The 18,798-nt window shown below is 51.9% G+C and overlaps 9 protein-coding genes across 9 annotated transcripts, besides 1 other annotated feature; 2 read left to right on the forward strand and 7 right to left on the reverse strand.

Moving 5' to 3' along the window:
- Positions 1-476: 476 nt before the first annotated feature.
- On the reverse strand, positions 477-1,644 carry PODANS_6_11500 (uncharacterized protein; the record flags this gene model as incomplete). Its single annotated transcript, XM_001906790.1, has 2 exons — positions 477-1,389; positions 1,475-1,644. The coding sequence occupies 2 exons, from the start codon at positions 1,642-1,644 to the stop codon at positions 477-479; spliced, it is 1,083 nt and encodes a 360-aa protein (XP_001906825.1).
- A 677-nt stretch (positions 1,645-2,321) lies between these two features.
- PODANS_6_11510 (uncharacterized protein) lies at positions 2,322-3,326 on the reverse strand (the record flags this gene model as incomplete). Its single annotated transcript, XM_001906791.1, has 1 exon — positions 2,322-3,326. One exon carries the CDS (start codon positions 3,324-3,326, stop codon positions 2,322-2,324), a length of 1,005 nt encoding a protein of 334 aa, XP_001906826.1.
- A 1,570-nt stretch (positions 3,327-4,896) lies between these two features.
- PODANS_6_11520 (uncharacterized protein) lies at positions 4,897-5,262 on the forward strand (the record flags this gene model as incomplete). Its single annotated transcript, XM_001906792.1, has 2 exons — positions 4,897-5,026; positions 5,087-5,262. 2 exons carry the CDS (start codon positions 4,897-4,899, stop codon positions 5,260-5,262), a joined length of 306 nt encoding a protein of 101 aa, XP_001906827.1.
- Positions 5,263-5,516: 254 nt separating this feature from the next.
- Positions 5,517-6,095, reverse strand: PODANS_6_11530 (uncharacterized protein; the record flags this gene model as incomplete). The annotated part of the gene is made up of 1 exon (XM_001906793.1): positions 5,517-6,095. One exon carries the CDS (start codon positions 6,093-6,095, stop codon positions 5,517-5,519), a length of 579 nt encoding a protein of 192 aa, XP_001906828.1.
- Positions 6,096-6,428: 333 nt separating this feature from the next.
- PODANS_6_11540 (uncharacterized protein) lies at positions 6,429-7,093 on the reverse strand (the record flags this gene model as incomplete). Its single annotated transcript, XM_001906794.1, has 2 exons — positions 6,429-6,525; positions 6,585-7,093. Coding segments are annotated over 2 exons (606 nt in total), but the record flags the coding sequence as incomplete, so codon positions are not given.
- Positions 7,094-7,220: 127 nt separating this feature from the next.
- On the reverse strand, positions 7,221-7,881 carry PODANS_6_11550 (uncharacterized protein; the record flags this gene model as incomplete). Its single annotated transcript, XM_001906795.1, has 2 exons — positions 7,221-7,366; positions 7,431-7,881. Coding segments are annotated over 2 exons (597 nt in total), but the record flags the coding sequence as incomplete, so codon positions are not given.
- Positions 7,882-9,066: 1,185 nt separating this feature from the next.
- Positions 9,067-10,755, reverse strand: PODANS_6_11560 (uncharacterized protein; the record flags this gene model as incomplete). The annotated part of the gene is made up of 1 exon (XM_001906796.1): positions 9,067-10,755. One exon carries the CDS (start codon positions 10,753-10,755, stop codon positions 9,067-9,069), a length of 1,689 nt encoding a protein of 562 aa, XP_001906831.1.
- Positions 10,756-13,338: 2,583 nt separating this feature from the next.
- On the reverse strand, positions 13,339-15,518 carry PODANS_6_11570 (uncharacterized protein; the record flags this gene model as incomplete). Its single annotated transcript, XM_001906797.1, has 3 exons — positions 13,339-15,169; positions 15,221-15,367; positions 15,439-15,518. 3 exons carry the CDS (start codon positions 15,516-15,518, stop codon positions 13,339-13,341), a joined length of 2,058 nt encoding a protein of 685 aa, XP_001906832.1.
- Positions 15,519-15,890: 372 nt separating this feature from the next.
- Positions 15,891-15,961, reverse strand: a tRNA (tRNA-Gly).
- Positions 15,962-16,433: 472 nt separating this feature from the next.
- PODANS_6_11580 (uncharacterized protein) lies at positions 16,434-18,643 on the forward strand (the record flags this gene model as incomplete). Its single annotated transcript, XM_001906798.1, has 3 exons — positions 16,434-17,040; positions 17,106-17,623; positions 17,771-18,643. 3 exons carry the CDS (start codon positions 16,434-16,436, stop codon positions 18,641-18,643), a joined length of 1,998 nt encoding a protein of 665 aa, XP_001906833.1.
- Positions 18,644-18,798: the final 155 nt, after the last annotated feature.

Genomic DNA, 18,798 nt, shown 5'->3' on the forward strand with positions numbered 1-18,798 from the left:
GGGGGTGTCGTTGGTGTAGAGAAGACCTCAAGAGAACCCAACATGCCTCCTCGATGTCAGAGCAGAGTCGGCTTGTGGCATGGCGCGTTAGGTATGAGGATGTAAAAAATAAAAAATAAAAATAAAAAATAAGAGATGGAAGGACTAATATTACCATGATGAGTCTTGGCATCTGCAGGTAAACGGCTGCCAGCCCCTGTCCATTCCGAGTTGGGTTGCTTTTTGTCCTGCCAAGGCCTCTACCATGTGCTGTTGTCTGCAGTGGTCCCTTGATGTTGGTTTCAACGGTCCATCTAACACTTAGAAGGGGAGCCATCAAGGCAATAGTGTGACTGTTCCCCCGCTCGTGGCAGTGGGATCCGGCGACTCGGAAAGGATCCAGGAAGCTGGTAGCTAAAAAGCCGCCTCACAGACGGACTATTGATTCCTTGCCACGCACATAACAGTGTCTAGTGATGTACCTAGATACCTCATTACTAATCCCAAGACATGAACTTGAGCGTCTGCCCTGCCCATCGACTAGCTACATCTTTGACCTTGGCTGTTTCGTAGATGAACCAGTCATACGGATATGCTACATTTTCCTCGCTCAGGTCGGCTTCGGGAGGGAAGCTCCCATAGGCGCCAACAACCACGACGTCTTTAATGGTAGCATAGCCTCTCCCGTCAGAGGAAAACACTGCATTTCCAGTCCCAATTCCGTCAAACACACTCTTCTCTACCAGCACCTTCCCACCACTTCCAATGTCAAGACCTCTCTGTGGCTTCTCGTAGAACGAATTGAAGATATGCCCAGTGCCGGATCGGAACGACAGGGCATTGGTGACGTTCACAAAGTGGTTTCTCGCAAATGTTATGTGGAATTTGTCGTTGTCCTCAAGAGCGCTGCTGTGTGGGTGCCCGATTGCCACGGCTGAGTCGGAGGCGTGTGAGAAGCCGTGGAATTTGTTGTGGCTCACCGAGATGTAGTCACTGCCGCTAGTGATTCCGAGAAGCTTTCCACCCGAAGCCGAGATGTCTAGATGGTCGAGCCAGATGGAGCGGCCGTTCTGGATAGTGATAGCGTCGGTCTTGGTGTTGGAGATGACTAGGTTACGGACGATAACGTTGCGGCTGTCTTTTAGCAACAGGCTGATACCACTCAGAGCTGTTAACAGCAAGTGTGGTGTGTCAGTGCTGAGCGACAAAAAAAAACTTGGTGTGTGAAACAACATACAGCTTCCAGGAGCACCGATAATGGTCTTACTGGACCCTACTGCAACTTGGATGCCTTCTGCCTCAATAGCCGCACCGACAATAACCACGCCTACTTCTGTTCCTGCCACGGCAGCGGTAAACTCATCCACTGTCTTGACAAAGTTGTGCTCAGCCCCCCAGCCGCCAATAGTTCTGTTCATGTGCCATTCTTGTCAGACTCGTCTTCGGCCGTGGGTAGGTCCAGATGATGATGATGATGGCGGGGGTTAATACTCACGCTCCGAACACAGAACAATAACCAATATTGCAGGCATCGTCGTATGTTGCCTCTTCCTGATCTTCCCAGTTCATCTGTCTTTTCGACAGAAGACGGGGCTTGTTGATCCTGACGGCGGTGGCAACCGTGGCAGCTGTGGCCAACCAAACAAGGGAGTGTGCAGCACGCATCTCTGTTTGACGCTTTCTTATGACTTCAGGCGTCACGGATCCTTGTAATCTTGTTTGATCAATGTGGGAAAAGTCACCCCTTCTTAAAGGGAGTTGCTGGGTGCGGGGGCAAGCGCTCAAAGTTCATGGGGTACCTGCATCTCATCAACACGTCTGATAGTCTGTTTCCCCGCTTCATTTACCATGTTTGACGTTTGTCTTGGAGAATGGTGCTTTCAGTGGAATATATTAACGACTGGAACATTCTTCGAGGCTTAAACGGGTAATTTGACTTCATGCGACACCAAGCCCGGTAAATGGTCCGGCTTGAAGGGCTGCGCCAAGAGATCTACATTTTGATTTTGACGTTCCGCAGCGGTGTTTCTTTAAAGCCCGTTTCCAAGTGAAAGTAAGCCAGGAGTTTGGGTACCTATCTAGGTGTTGGAGTTGAAATCAGGCCTATATCCGGGGAGGCCCGACGGAAGGGCTGAGAGTGGACAAACTACCCCCAAACATCGTCTCCCGTTGTTGCAGCCCAGCATGTGCCTTCCACGTGGTCTGATATTATAGTATATTTCAAAGATTATTTGCTATGTTCTAAACAAAGCACTAGGTAGCAACAAGACCATATCAATCCAGCAATTTCTATCCTTCTTGCCATGTTCGTCATAGCCAGTACTTCACATAGTAAGGTGCCTTTATAGATAGACGCTCGCATCAACACCAACCCCGCCATGTTCCCGAACCTGTTCACCTACACGGGAAGGACCCAGGCCAAGAATAAACAGGTATGCTTTCAGATCCTCAATCTTTCTTTTCAGCCAATCTAGGCTATTCTCAATATCGCCGTCCTGGTAGGCGAGGGGAAATCCAGCCTCAACAATCACAACCTTTCTCTCCTGCTCTCCTTCCTCTTTTTCCTCGAGGAGGGGCTCCATCTCCATGGTCTTATCTTTGATTTGGTACTCAATTTCCTTCCTATCCTCGGCGAGCTGAGCCAAGGTGAGCTTCATAGGTCCCACTACCTGAGCGGCCAGGGCGGGGTGGTTTTCCTGCCAGACCTTGAACTCGGCAGCTTCCAGGCCTGCCTGCGTCATTTGCCTCTTTGATTCAATGTTGACCAACATCTCGCGGCGCTCGGCAAGGAACTTGGTGGCATCTTCGAGCTGACTTGTAACTTTCCCCAGAGCCTGATCAATCTTGGCAAGGCGCTGCTGGTGACCAGCCATTGCAACCATCAGATCCTGGTACTGATGGAGCTTCTGCACAAAGCTAGATTTGGTGGCATCAACAAGGAACGAGATGGCTTCGTCTTCTTTGTAGGCAACGGGAGCGGCAGTGTTGACGGGCTGGTAAGCGTCACTGCTGGCGTTGGGTGTTTCCTGATCAGTACAGCGGCGCTTTCGACTGGCTGCTTGGTCGCTATCAGTCTCGGCAGCAAGGTCTGAGTCTTCGGCCCCGTTCTGGAATGCCAACAGCTGTTGGGCAGCGGACATGTCGGTGAAGACAGCAGGCTTTTGGCCATTGGTATGTCCGGTAGTTTGACCATCGACTGTTGCCGCCGGGGTGGCCGGTGTATCATCATTGACTGGAGAAATCTCGTCATTGGCTGCTGGCACATTGCTGGGGGCCGAGGGTGGGGGTGAATCATGATGGCGCCTTTTCCTGACAGAGGTGCGGGTTGAGCGACGACTCGGCATCATGGGCACGCCGTCATCAGTCTCAGGCGTTAGCTGAAAGGTTGAAGTGACGTGCTGCAAGCCGGGGTCAATGTCCAGGTTGGGCGGTTGCGGGACGGCAGCGGCAATGATGGTATCGCCCTGATCTTGCTGTTGGTCGGGATGCTGCCCCTGCCACGGGTCTTCTTCCTGTTGGATGTTTTGAAACTTCTGGAGCTGCCGATGCTCTTGGGCGCTCTCTTGGACTTGAGCGGGTCCAGGCCCAGGAATGACGGGACTTGTGCTAGGGCTCTTGCGGCGGTTGCGCGCGCTTCGAACTCGGCCCAAACCAGGAAGTAAGCGTGGCCTGATCCCTTCAGGTATTCATCTATTAGAAACTGCGTCGATTCAAAAGCGATTCAGAAGGAAAAAAACAAAAAAACAAAACGCCAAGGGGTCGTCTTACCTTCTCGGCTGAAGACCTCTCGGCAGTAAATCTCATCAGCCTCCTCAATGTCGGTGGGGATCCAGCGGTTTGGGTCGGAAGGAACACGAGGCAGGCCACGCGAAGGGTTCTGGGCGTGGCCGAGATAGAGAAGTCGCTTAGCTTCATCATAATCCAGAATCTGGCGTTCCCGGGACCAATAGTTGATTTGTCCCCAAACGGCCTGCGACGACGTGTTGTTGAAGTCGGCGAGAAGCGCGGCGCGCGAGAGCCTGTAGCGTTGGCACAGAGTCTCCAGTGCCTGAATGGCCCTAGGGTTCATGGCCTCCTCGCCGCCCTGGGGTGCCATGACTAACAATGCTGCTGTACAGTGGCAGAATCGGCGTCACGCTTGGAGTCACGATGAAATGATGAACAATTACGAGGCAAGTTGAGTTTGCTACTATGCGTCTGCAGCGTTTCCCGCTGTTTTCCCGACACGCTAAGTTACTCGGTGCACCGTGCACGGCCCTGCCACACCAATCTTGGCAGCCCAGCTCTGTCCGGCCGTCGAAAACCTATCCATTGCCAATCTTGGCAGACTCGGCTGCTTGCCAGAAGTGTCTCGCACTGGCAAACGCCAAGCCCCAGGTGGCTTTTGTTTGGCGACCGTTTGGAACAAACAAGACATCAGGTAGATAGGTAGGCAAGGCCCAGAGGTCATAATTAATAAGAGAAGTAAGGCTTTTTTATCTAGTCATGATCATCGCCCGGACCCTGCCGCCATAACAGCCACTGTTCGGGTGTTTACGGCAGACCTTCCTTCTTCCATTCTTGAGGCCTTCAGCTGGATTCCTCCCATGGGCAACAAAAAGTGGGTCGTCGCACCACCATCGTGCCATCTGGTCTTGTGCCACACCACGCAGGCTGGAATCATCAGCACACTTTGGACTTGTCTGGTGCCAACATGGACTTATGCCTGGAACGAGTTGCTGTTCTCAGTCCATCTTGGCGATGTAGCTGACAATATTTCGTGGGAGTGGGAGCCAAACAGAAAATAGATTAAGAGCCTCTGTCTCCCGCTCTCAATTCAGTATTTGGGTCTCACAGCATCACAGCATCACAGCATCACAGCATCACCAAAGCTCAAAGACAATCAGAGACAAGTTACCTACATCAAGCAACTAAAACATGCCCGCCTTTCGTCCAACTCCCCGCCTGTCGGCCGCTGCCCTTCCCAATCCTTCTTCCCTCCCCAGAGCAGTTCCCAAGGGAGTAGCAGCCAATGTTGTTGTTCCAGGCATCGTGGTGGCGGCATCAGGTAGCTCCCATCTCGCATCATTTCCCTTCCGAACGCTCGCTGACCCGGTTGGTTTTATAGTATACGGCGTAATCAGCTACATCAAAAACCAACTGCAACATGAGTCATCCACCATCGACAAGATGTTTGCCCAAAAGAACACCCCCGCTGTGGAAGAATCGAGACGGAGAAGTCTCTTGGTGGATACGGAAGGCGACCCGAGGAGAACGCCCTACAACATTCTGAACTGGAAATAGAGGATGCGAGATTGTTTTGCTTTTAGTGACTGGAAGTGGCGCTGGTTGAATTTAGTCGGCATAGGTAGCCTGTGGCATTTTGGGTTTTGTGCAAAGGGAAGGTGGCTCAAATAATATGAAGTTTCTACCTATGACTAGGTACTGTACAACACCAACACATGCATATCCGTACACTCCCTTTCAGTGACTCTAATCTCTGCCGCACCAGGCCCAGCCAAGATACCTCGCCCCGTCTCTCCAGATTCCTGCCAATCTCACCAAACCTCAATGCCACCCAGATCGCCCAGATTTCTGGTTCTCGGCCGATACTCCAAGCGCAGGCTCGGATCAACCCCAAGACCAAAGCCCAGTGTTCTTGGCTTTGGGGCTGCAGCTCCCTCGGGTAGTCGCCAGTCATATCTCAGCAACAAGTGAACAAGCGCAATCTTGACTTCATTCCCCGCGAAAAAGCGCCCAGGACAGGCATGCTGCCCGTGTCCAAAGCCCATGTGCTCAGGGCTGGTGCTAACCAACTGCGCAACATGCTCGCTGCCTGGAACAGATCGCATCTTCAGAAACCGGTTGCCATCCCACGAGTCAGCTCCAGGATAAGCAGCTGGATCCCACATGCGCTCTGCTGACACGGCAATCGTGGCACCCTTGGGAATGTAGGTGCTGTCTGACAAGGTGAGGGGCGCTGTAGCCACACGACGCATCGAGACAAGGCCGATTGGCTTGATCCGCTGGCTCTCTTTGATCACGCTGTCCAAAAGCTTCATGTTGTAAAGCGAGTTCTTGTTCCAGCCACCCTCCCGAAGAGCCGACTCGATCTCTTCGCGCAGAGGGTCAATCATGTCAGGATGCTGGACCAAATCGGCCAAAACCTGCACTGTCAGATCGGTCAAAAAAGATTAGTAAAAAGACAATGAATAGTAAAAGATTTCAAGTAAATAGTTATTTTATTATCAAGGCTGCGCTATCCTTTGGATAGTGAAACAGCTAAAGCTCTTTATTATACTTTATTTTTATATTAAATTATAGTTCCATGAGTAATAATCTTTTTGTAATCTTTATAGAAAAAAAAAGATTAAAGTGGTATATCCCGACAGGGATATAGAATAGTCTTTATGATTATTTGGCAATGTTAGTGAAAACGATCAAAGAAGTTTAAACTTCAAGATCGTCGGTTATATAAATGATCGCGTGGTATGGATGGCTGCCATGCTCATAACAAGCTGCGCAATGACAGGATCATACGGTTTGCCTTGTGCCTCGCGCTCGAACCTATTGTTGTACACACCAGTTAGCTCTAATAAGCAAAAGATTTCTCACAGAGCAAAGACAATCGCAGAACGTACCATTCAATAGCATCGTCGTCAAAATTGCCGTTGCCGGCCATTTTTTGTACTCTTCTCTTTTCCAGAACAGGCCCAATGATCCGTCTTGCCTCCTGGACATGCACTCTTGCTTTTTGGCAAGACGGCATAAACCAGTGCGCCAGAAACCGCACAGGCTTGGGGACGAAACGTAACTCAATAGCCGCGCGCATAGCATCAGCTGTGTAGTCGCGTGTGACCTTGAGCCAGTCTTCATTTCGGCAGAGCTCGCTGCCTAGAAACACGCGAGAGGAGATGCGTGCAATGAGGTGTAGGATTGTATCGCGAATCTCGACGGGCTGCCATGTTGCACTCGCCATCGTATGTGTCACACGGCAAATGCCAACCACCAACCACCAACAACCATGAACAACAACAGCGCCCAATATCACCTCAAGGAGGGGTAACTGCAAGTTGTGAGCCTCTCGTTCAAAGTGAGGCAGACAATCAGAGGCATGGCGGTTATCAAAGGAAGTTCAATGGCCCAGTAGGATATTGGAGGACTTGGCGGAGGCCTGAGGCCAACAAAGGCACGGGCCACGCGAGGGAGGATAAGATACGCGTTCAGGATCACCAAGACTGTATTTCTTCTTCTTTTCAGTATCACAGACTTCGAGGCCATTGAAGATTATTAGCCTGAATTGAACCATGAGTTCCAAGCCCTGATACCACAGCCCTTGTCACAGTATGGGGTAGTAGCTCATCAAGCGTGAGTCTCGTTTCTTCTGCCAGAGGCTCGGTCACCTTGTCTGAAGGTAACCACAAGTCAGTCCTTGCCACCCCAATACCAAACAAAAAATCCGATACACTTACTCAGGTGCTTTGTCAGATCGCGCACTATGACTGCCTGCACAATCCTCGAATCCCTGGCACCCTCTCTGAAGCCTTCAAACCCCGGAAGGCTCGCGTGGAACGAGTTGTAAATAAACTCTCCAAAGCTCAGCCGGGGGTCGTTTTTGATTTCATTGGCCAGTCGGGCGGGCAAGATGATGACATCGCCCACATCTGCCGTGACCCGGACTGCCTTGTCGGGGTTGGTGTGGAACCACTGACGAATGATGGTGTAGGATGTGGTGAAGAACTCCTTGCGGATGCGAGTTTTGGTCAGCTCCGTCACAGGCTTGGGGTTGAGGTGAGGAAATCGGGATAGATGGCGATTTCGAAGTGTGTCTCGAAGGAGGAAAGCACCAGTGAAGAGGACAAACAAGTAAAGGTAGTAATGAGCGTCGAGAAAGTCAGTTGGTGAAACCATCATGGCCATAATTCAAGCTGCCAGAACAGCAGCCGATGGTGTTTTGGCAGATGGAAAGGATAAAGACCTAGAACTCGGGAAAAAGCAGTCGAGCTCTGTATGAAATATATATAGTCCTGTTGAGAAAAAGCACAAACACTTATGGTTCTGGTGGAGACATGCCAAGTCTTTGCACAACTCACATCGTGATCCGGGCACCCGAATGGAACAAGGCAGCCTCCTATTGCATGCGAACAATCATTGCTACATTGATCTGTTCGCCTGCATCCCTTCCTCGACAAATCTCAACGTCCACGTTTCCTTGATCCTGGTATCGTCGTAATCTGTGGGTTACTCCGGGATTACCCGTCCAAAAGAACGGCAATCATTGGCCTAAGAGGGTTACTGGATCGCCAAAGTCGCATCTGCCGCACAAGCCAGGATTCTACCTCCACCACGGGATGAACATCTGCCGTAAACAGCGGGAGCTTGGATAACCCGTGCACAACTTGCACAACTTGCTCTGCATAAATCGAGGTGGCGACATGCTAAAAGCATGGAGTTCTCTCGGCTACGGATTTTTTTCAGAATCTAGATTCGTAATGAAGCCACAAAATGACCGTAAAGTGCACTTCATGGTCATTGAATCTCTTTCTGAGAACATTGCATGCCAGCATCACTGTCACGGTTGAAGCAATGATGAGTGTCCTTAGTACCGTGGTATAGGTGATGAATCACAAAGTACCTAGATAAATACATATGGAACAAGTACACGCGTCAACTGTGTAAATAGGCAGTTCCTCTTCATTGTAGGGTATTGGTATAGAGACTAGATAGACAGGTAGATAGGCAGGTAGGTAGGTATTCCCAAGAGCAGCAATGCAATAGTAAAGTGTATATGCCCAGTCCTGTATCCTGCTCTGCCCAGTGAGCCCGTCGCCGGGCAAAGAAAGTCATGAGAGAGAATCTAACAAAAAGGATGTATAAAAAACTAAACAGAAAAAAATAAAGACGCTTCATGTCACTATTGCTTGGTCTTTGAGAGCTATCAAGGACATTTGCAGGGAAACAAGAAAACGCCAAAGAAGAAAAGTCAATTTTGTTTCGCCAGATGCCCTCGTCCATCCTCAATATTGCCCCGGCCGCTAACAATTCTTTGCAGCGAAACTCCACCACGGTATTGCCATCCGTCGCCCAACCGCTACTCTTGCTGACGAATTACATTGCTCTCCTGAATCTCATCGCCTTTCTCTGTGGTCTTGTGTACACCGTGGGCGTGGTGTGTGCTGGCTCATGCTCCATGACTGGGGTCATGGTGTGTGCCGGTGCCGCTGCCGAGGTAGCTGCTGGTGGCGGGTGGACAACAACAGGTGGGTGCACCACCGGGATCGGTGAGTGCACCGGAGGCATGATGACCACGGGGATTACACCGGGGTGCGCGGGTCCCGGTGCTGGCATGGGATGAGCCTCCTGGGCCGGAGGAGGGTGAGGAGCCGGTGAGGCGATGGGCGCCACGGTTTCCTGACCTGCGCACTCCGAAGGCGTCACTGTCACGTGGACGGTCTGGGTGGTGGTGACTGGATGAGCCGCCACGGGTTGGTTCACCGTGACATGAACCGTCCTGGTGGTGGTGACGGGATGAGCCGCCACAGGTTGAACGACGGTGACATGCTGAACTTGAGTACTGGTGACGGTGTGCATGACGGTCTGGTGGTGGACAGACGTCTGAGTAACCACTCTATCCCTGACTTCTGTTCTGACTTGGGTCTCGACCCGGGTGACAGGGACCGTGACATGAACTGGCACAGTCTGGGTGACATGAACCGGAACGGTCTGGGTGACATGAACTGGGACAGTCTGGGTGACAACATGGCTCTGGACAGCGGTGCTGGTCACGACTCTCTCGCTGACCTGCACTGAAGTGACCAGTCTCTCGCTGACCTGGGTGACAGGCACGCTGACAACCTTCTCCTTGACCTCTGTCCGGGTTACCAGCTGGGTGACAGGCACACTGACGGTGTGGGTGGCCACCTGGGTGACAACAGATGTGACCAGCCTCTGGCTCACCTGCACTGTCGTCACCAGCCTCTCGCTGACCTTGGTGTGCGTAACTGGCACGCTAACAACCTGGGTAACGGCCCGAGTCTCGGTCCTTGTTACCGGAATAGTCACGCTCACTGTGTGGGTGCTTGTCACCGCTCTCGTCTCGGTTCTGGTGACCGGCACACTGACAACATGGGTGACGGGAACGCTGACAAGCTTCTCCTTGGTGACAGGAACACTGACAACCGAGGTATGGGTGACCAGCCTCTCGCTGATATGAACGCTGGTGACGGTAACAAGCCTCTCGCTGACCGCCGTCTTGGTAACCAACCTCTCGCTGACCTCGGTGCGTGTGACCGGAACCGTGACTGGCCTATCCTGCGTCGCTGTGACAAGCTTCTCCTTCGTTTCGGTGCGGGTGTGAACCAGAGTGCTCGTGGCGGTGTGGGTGACGGCAACTGTCTGGGTGACATGGACGGGGACGGTCTGAGTTACGTGGACTGGAACCGACTGGGTGACATGAACGGTCGAGGTCTCTCTTATGGTGGTGGGAACAGTGACGTGCGATACGAGTGTCGAGGTGTAAGTCGTCGTGTGGGTGACGGGTACCGTGACGTGAACTGTTGTCGGGACTGTGACATGTACTGGCACCGATACATGTACTGTCGTCGGGACGGTGACGTGGGTTACAGAGACGACGGTGCTTGTGTGAACGACTGGTACCGTGACATGAACAGTCTCTTTTACTGTTTGTGTGTGAACGACGGTCTCGGTGACCACTTCGGGGACTGCTGCGGGAGCCCCGGCGGCAGCGAGGGAGACCAGAAGGGCCAGAGCCACTGGCAGAGGGTTGAAGAAGCCCATCTTTGTCCTCCTTCCAATATCTGATGTCAAAAAAAACTTAAAAATATACACAAATGGTTGGTGTTATGCTCCCGATGATCCGGATCGTGATGATGCGATGAAAATGATGACGGTCGTTAGAAATAAAGTGAACGGCTTGCGCTCCGACAAAATGAAGCAGTTGAGTCTGTAAAAGAATATCAAGTAATAGTAAAATGGTCGATGAGTATCCTGCTCCGTTGGTGAATCGAAAAATAGTAAAAAGAATGACAACAACACCGCTTCACCACATGCAACAACGCTTGCACTGTGGATGAGGGGGACGGGCTTGGCGATGGTTGAAGAGGAAAGGAATAAAGAGAGGGAAAGGTCGAGGTCAAGGAGAGGAGGGTGGGAAGAGGGAAGAGGAGGGTGGGAAGAGGGAAGAGGACGGACGGGAAGGAAAGGAAACACCTGGTCGATCCGTGCAGCAGTGAGCCAGGAAATCCAAGTAGTTTTAATCCGGTGTGGTGATGTTTCCTCGCCCCGACTTGGCATCAGACCCCCGGTGCCCGGGGGCTTGGGAGGCAGCGATGCCACGACCAAGCCAGGAAGAAGCCAGGAGGTGTCTGCAAGGGGGTGTGAAGCACCCAGCATCGAGATATGACCCCTGAGGCTTCTCAGAGATCCATGCCAAGATGTTGTAGTTTGTACACTAAGGTAGACTAGTCCAAGACAAACTTTTGCTTTTGTAGTCCAGAGTCAGCTGTTGATAACTGCTGGCTTGTGTTTACAATGAAAAGGAAGGGGGCTGCTTCTTGAGTCCTGATGGCGACGGGAGACCAGCATTGATCATGATATTGGGGATCGAGAGATGTAAAACTCGAACCATAGTTTGCCGGAGCGACATCATCGAGGCCTCTGTGTCGGGCCCATGCTTGCATTCCCGTCTTTGGTGGGTGCGGGACATGCCGTGATGTCAACGGTTGTCAAGAATTCGGATTTTTTAGAGGGAGGTTCAAAGAAGAGCGGCCGCGGTCCCTCGCTTGGCCAAGCGGGGGGGGGCTGTTGACTCCCCCGCACTAAACCCCTTTTTGCCTTGTCTGTGCCCACAAGAGGTCTGACGTCGCAGCGGACGCAGGGGACGCGACATTGGAGGAGCCTGGAACCTCGACACTCCGGCTTCTTGTTTCAAGAATTTGTTTCCTTCTCTTTTACGACTCCGCTGCCCATTGCAGCCAAGTACTCGCTTTGCGCAATTTTGTTGCAAAAAAGGCTTGGACGGCTTGGGACGACAAGACGGACCTGGAACTGGGAGAGCAGCTTCTTTTCTCTTCCGGGCTCAGCCCTCACTGTCCCCGGTGTTGTTGTGGTGATCACGCACCCGTGGGGATCTTTCTGCGATCCTCAGATCATGAACAGACCTTGATAAGATGACGGTGGTAGTATTCGTTTATGTGCATCTTGCTTTTTGGCCTGTCAGCTAGGTACGCACCACTTGCAAAATATCTATGAGGTACCCTTCCCAAAGTTCCGCTCTCTCCAGTCCGCTCCATGTCCTGTCTCCAAATGAGAGGTCACAAACCCCTGGGACGAAGCACGCATTCATACACAAACCCGATCGATGAGGTAATCTGTCATCCCAAAGTCCTATCGTGTACACAGATGCGATGAGAGTCTTTTTGAGGTCAGTGTGTAAGAGCCGGGGTTGACTGTTCTGATGGAGCTGTTTGAGACTCGGAGCTGTTGTGAACCGGGAGGCTGACCCCACCTTGAACCTCAACTTGCGTGCCGGACCCGAAGCGAACTCAACTCGACTAGCTAAGTACCAAGCTTGTTAGGTACCTACCTACGAATACACATCTTAACAGAGTGAAGTTATGTGATACTATTCCGTGCAAGTACCTACCTAGGTGCCTTTGATGCTTAGGTCGACGAACTCACTGTGAGCTCCAGCATGTGAATATTCAACACAACACCGTGGCTTCGTATCTTCAGAAAGCCAAGTCGAAGACACCCTGTTGGGGAGGCTCGCATGAACAGGGGTGCCAGTCTTGGCAGGAGTGGGACGCTGCATGCCGAGTCCTTCCAGAGCCCCTGAGAATCCAGCGTCAGTGCGAGTTTGGTTGTCTCAGCTCCCTGTCCCCCAAGAGCAAGCATAAAACACCCATGACTTAGCATGAAACAGTCGTCTGTTTTTCTGGGCAGGTGCAAGGCAGGGCAACGTTCAGCTTTAAACGTACTTATGCAGCTGCACGCTCCTACCATCTTCACGGTTTCTTGCTTCGTCATCTGTACTTCAGATGGTTGTCACGTACATACTATCCGTTCCAATTACATCAGTCCGTGGCTGCTTTAATGGGGACTTCCTGGCACAATCTCAAAGTGCCACCAGGTTATCCTCAAGAATCGAAGGTCTCTGGCTAGGCATCTTAGGCGCAATCATCATTACAGGAATCAGATTGGCCTCTGGTGTATATGCATGTCCAAGTCTCTTTTAAAGTTCATGTAGAGTTGGCATCAAAGAGCAATCAACGTAACAAACATTGAGAAAAGTCTATTTCTCTAATGGCCAAATACAGATTCAGTAGTTCCTCCAAGCCTCTTAACCCAGCATATCTGTCCTCAGATCGTAACTGCACTCCATTGTATCCTGATGGCACTCTCAGAGTTGATATCCACCCTTCTCACTTTCTTCAACTTCACGGCCACCTCCAGCCCGCCAAAGCCAACCTTCTTGACCACCCTATCTTTGGGCCGCCTGCTGCTCAGGTTGAGATGATCGTCCTCCAGCCCTTGCCCATTGGCACCGGTGGCATGGTTAGAGTGCGGAATGGCTGTTGCACTGGCACCTTGCCCGGGATGATGGCAAGCCCCGCAAGCAAACTGTATGTATCTGAGGGCATTAACCTCGTTCCACTTCCCATTTCTGACCAGAACACCCCACTTTGCCTGAAATTCCACATCATTCAGTGAAATCACATCGCACCAGCCGTTGCCTATCACGATGCCAAAGGCGTTGCCGCTCTGATCTGACGTTTGGGAGGCGGGTAGCTCAAAAGCAAACAACCTGACGCTGTAGGGAGGGAGCTCAAAGGGTTGAAACAGGCTGGCAGAAGTAAATTTGCGGGGGACTTCGTAGTGTCCATGACCAGGGCCAGACCCGACGGCGTGGGAGTGACAAGATGTGATCTTCCAGGTTGCTTTCGTGCTGTCACCAGGTCGCAAGGCAGGTGGCTTGTCCAATATATACAGATTCTTGGACAAGGAGGAAATGCGGTGGTTGAGGTTGCCGAGGGCGTCGTCCAGAGAAGCGGTAGAAAGATAGATGGTTTGTCGGGAAAACTGCGCCAGATCGGCCGGATTGTCCAAGAGAACAAAAGCGCTGTCTGGGTCATCGGAGCCTGTGTAGACGTTGGAGGAAGAGGAGCAGGAGTGCTTGAGCTCTGGGCGGATCACGAGACAAACAGGAAGCAAAGGGTCGTTGATACTGGAGGTGCGTGAGGTTTTGCAGTTGATGTAAGCGTGGTACTCGCCAGCGTTGGCGGGTGTGGTGCTATTGCGACCGCCCTGAGGCTGGTGAGAGGCTTTTCTTGCAGGTCGAAGGAGAAGTGTGACACGAAGGCCACGACTCGTAATCAGCGGCGGGGTGTCGTCCATCAAGGCAGCCGAGCTTGGGTTTGACGTTCCGTAGTTGACATTACTGTCAGGAATCAACCGGACATAGGTCCACAAGTTCCGATTGTGTTCCTCGAAATCAATCGGCCCATCGGCGAGGGGACGACGGGGATCCCCTTTGACCCCCTTCCAGTGGTGTTTGTTGCTCAGATACTTGGACAGCCCCCAGGCAAGCATCGTATAGTCTTCGGTCGTCTTCATGATTTCTTTTTGGAGCCGATAGAAGGCACGGTGGCCCTCTCCGTAGATCAGCGGCATATGAACCTTGAAGATACCGAGCAAGCAATATGCTGCATCTTCAATCCGCGTAGTCTGTCTGTTGGCAGCCCACGACATGCGCTCTGCAACGTGACACGTTGAGGGATCAGCACCCTCGAGGACCAAGATGGGAATGCCCGTGACTTTGGCGATAATGTTACGCAACGAGAATTTTGTGCCAATCTCGTGCCAATCATGATCGTAGAATTCGACCAATGGCGGAGCGATGAGTTCTTGAAGCGTCCAACCCCGGGTGAACCATCTCGAGTGCTCAAAGGTCCTAGGCAGCTTGTCGTACTCTCTCAGAATGGATGGTATGGTGCGGAAGGCGGCTTTGGGCGGCGGAGACCCAACATCCCGCCTCAAGCTCGACACTGACGATGTGTCTGAGAAGAGCTGGTGGGAGGTCTCATCGGCCGCAACGTCAGCCATGTAGGCGTAACAGATGTCGCTCTCTGCATACCACCTGTACATGGAGTTGATGGCTTCAGACAGCTCGGCACTGCTCGTCTTGTCGATGCTGGCTGGATATCAGACAGTGGGTTTGAGGCATGAATGGAGAGTGACATACCAGCAGGTGTCTACCCATACATATTCATACTGGTCCTGAATGGCGCGGGCACAGCATCCTGCAATCTTGGCATATCCGGCCTTCTTGCGGAGTGCTGTCTTGGACAGCTGTGAGAGGTCTTGGAAAGTCACCTCATCCGGACCCCAGCTAAGACAGTTGAGTTGTATCAGCTCACGGCCATCTCATGACGGTATTAAAGAAAAAAGGCTCATTCCTACGTGTGCGACAAGATAACATAAGGCGGGACGCGGCCCACAAACTCGACAAGCTCCAAGGTATCTGTCCTCAGAAGCCTCATTGTTCATCCAGACGATGAAAACCGCCGTGGCGGGACCGGTGGAGCTATCGGGCAACGGAGTCGGGCGGGATGAACGAACAAACGGTGGGGGGAAGTGAAGGCAAGGTACAGGTAAGCACTGCACCCACTTCTGTTCACCGCCGACTCACATGGTTGGAAACCGCCGAGGGCCGATTGGTTGCATGGTCTAGTTCATGCTGATAATGTTACTTACCTACACAGCTAGGCAGCATATTGAACACCTGGTCTACTGTCCAAAGAATAGCTTGGTTGCTTGGTTGCTTGGTTGTTTGGTTGAAGCATTTTGCTAACAGCAGCTGCGAAAAGCTGTGGCAAGAGGTGGGCTGAAAGAAAAAAAAAAGCAAAGTTGATTGCATCAGCCGTGAATCGAACACGGGGCCCATCGATGGCAACGATGGATTTTACCACTAAACCACTGATGCTCTTACGTAAGATGCTCTAGGTTTCAAAAATTTAACTCTTATTCTACTATTATCCCACCGTCATGAATGTGGATTTCGTGTCCGGTTCCTCTGTACGTGCTTGTTGCTCATCCATCCTCTACAAAGAGGGTTTCCACTCTTTGTTTAGGTATAACCGAGTACCGATAGATTGGGCATCACTATTTACCTATGTACCACTGCCTTACCGAGCACGGCCCGGATCGGCACGAAACATGGCTTTCAGGGCACACGTCGACTTGTGACGTCATGGTCAAACATGCCAGCCCTGAGCCGCCCATGGGTTTCCATGTTTTTGTCCCTTCCAAAATGGGACGAACTGGAACTGCAGGACATATGAGGGTGACACCGACAGGATTCAGGAACATGCAACTCTAATAATAAACAACACCATCTCTACCCTCCCCCAAGGTAGGATTGCTTTCGCCTTGCGAACCTCGAACGAACCCTCGAGATGCAACCTGACAGGCCCTCCCCCTCCACCACCAACGTCGCCCATGTCAACAGTTACTTCAACGGCGCCAGCCCGGCTCCAGAAGCCCAACAGTCGACACAGGACTCTGGTGCTACCCCTCTGACCCCAATTACAGAGCAACCCCCTCAACATGTCACCCCGGCCAGACCCCCATCGGCACCGGCACGAAGCGTTGCCTTCCGACCTCTTGACCGTCAGCAATCAGCCATCCAACTCCGTCGTCTGCGACCGTCCGCCCTGGGATCCAGACTTACACCGACCATGACCCACGAGCCCCATACGCAAGCACACGATTGGGAAGATGACCATGCAACGGATGTGGGCAGGAGTGGTGGTCGACGACTGTCAAGCTCCGAACCCCAGAGACCATCCATGCCGAGGGCCATCGAAACAGTTCCCCCGTTATCATCGGTACCCGAGAGCCCCTCCCAGAGCAATGCGCAGCAGGATGGGCTACCACATACAGGGCGGTTGCACCGGGCCCTCGGTAGACGAAGACAGACTGTGCTGAATCCGCACCAAGTATCTGGCGGCTCAGGCGACGATGTGTATGAGTCGAGGGTTGTCGACTTTCTCGATGTCATTGGTGAGCTTCTCCCCCTCTCTGGCTGACCTCTCTAAGAAACATAATCTGATAGTTCAAACACAAAGACCCCGAGGTGGCGACTCTATCATCCATAACCAACATTCAAAACTCGCTCTTCTTGCCTTCACTGGGAAAGTGGGTGAACCGACGGCCGACATATGACCTCCCCCAACTACCGCCAATGCCTGGTGCCTTCCCGCCTTCCAAGGAAAGTATAGCCTCTGCTGCTGCCGCTGTCCAGGGAGAACAACAAGGAGAACACGCAGGGCCTCGCTCACCAAGCCTCTCATCTGTCCTGACCTCGGAACCCCAATACGCAATTCTGCCCAACGATGCTTCGCTTCAGGGATGGAGGGAGGAGGACGTCAAGTTGCTGAACGACTATGTCAGGCACATGCTGCATTCTCGACGATCAAAGATCAAACAGAGGTTCAAGGCATTTGGAAAGTATGTTAGGCGGCCGTTGGGGTTCCTGATCACACTCTACGCCACTCTCATCACACTGTTTGGGCTTGCCTGGGTTCTCTTTTTGATCGGATGGGTGTACGTTGGGGACTCGGAAAAGCAGTTGTATGCGATTGATGTGAGTTGCGATGCCGCCTTGCACATCTGGCTGATTGGAGCGATTCTCTAACAGACACCTTAGATTATCGACTATGTCCTCGTGGCCCTTTTCGCAATCGTTGGAGATGGTATGGCACCCTTCCGAGCCAAGGACACGTATCACATGTTTTTCGTTGCCAGATATCACCGAAAAACATGGAGGCGCCGCGAAAGATTGGCGTTGCCCGAGCTCAAGGATCACAACGATTTGCCCATTGCGGAAGAACACCGCATTGCAGATGATGATCTCGAAGCACAACAAACGCAACAGCGATCAAGCTCGACAGAAAAAATTACAAGAAAAGACAAGGACGAGTTCGTCCCAGTCTTGTCAGAAAAGCAGCAAGCACGCCTGATTCATCACCAGTCAAAGCTCGCCAAGTCACACACGTTTTTCAAACCTCACGAGACAGAAACCCACCACGCATTTCCTTTGCGACTGCTTATTGCCATCGTTCTGTTGCTGGATTTGCATTCTTTGTTACAGATTTCTCTAGGCGCCGTAACCTTTGGCATTCCTTCCCACCGGAGACCTGTGGCGGCCACGACGACCATTCTATGCTGTTCCATCGTCACAAATATCACGGCCGGGCTCTTGATTACCATTGGTGACCGCAGGACGAGGAAGAAGGATGTCTTGGAGAGGTTAATGAGGCAGGAGATGACGGGCGAGGTGATCAAGAAGATCGAGAAGAAGAAGGAAAAGGAGAGAAAACAGGAAGAGGAGCTGAAGCATGAACAAGAAACAGGAGAAAAACCCAGGAAAAGTCTGAGTTTAGCGTTGCCATGGAAAGACACTTCCGGGGACGAGGGAACGCAGACGGGCCACGAGAAAGAAAAACGAGCTAGGTCTCTGTCGGTTCCTCGAACCAAGAGGAAGAAAGAAAAAGAAGAAGTGGGGAGATTTAGCTCCGAAGTCGAAAGCACCCAGGGTGGAGGGAGCAAAGGCGCACAGGATACTGAAAGACTCAAAATGCCAGGGGCATTTGAAGAAGACTAAAGTCGGCTATCTTGGTTTCTCATCGGGGGGCGTTGGATAGTTACTTGGAACATGGCAAGGATGAGGTTGCACATGCAGAATTCGTACATGATACCCAGACAGGATAATGATAATGAGAGGTACAGCGTTCAATTTGAACTTTGGACCCCAGCGTG

Source organism: Podospora anserina, chromosome 6, assembly GCF_000226545.1.
Source record: "Podospora anserina S mat+ genomic DNA chromosome 6, supercontig 1".
Taxonomy (NCBI): Eukaryota; Fungi; Ascomycota; class Sordariomycetes; order Sordariales; family Podosporaceae; genus Podospora; species Podospora anserina.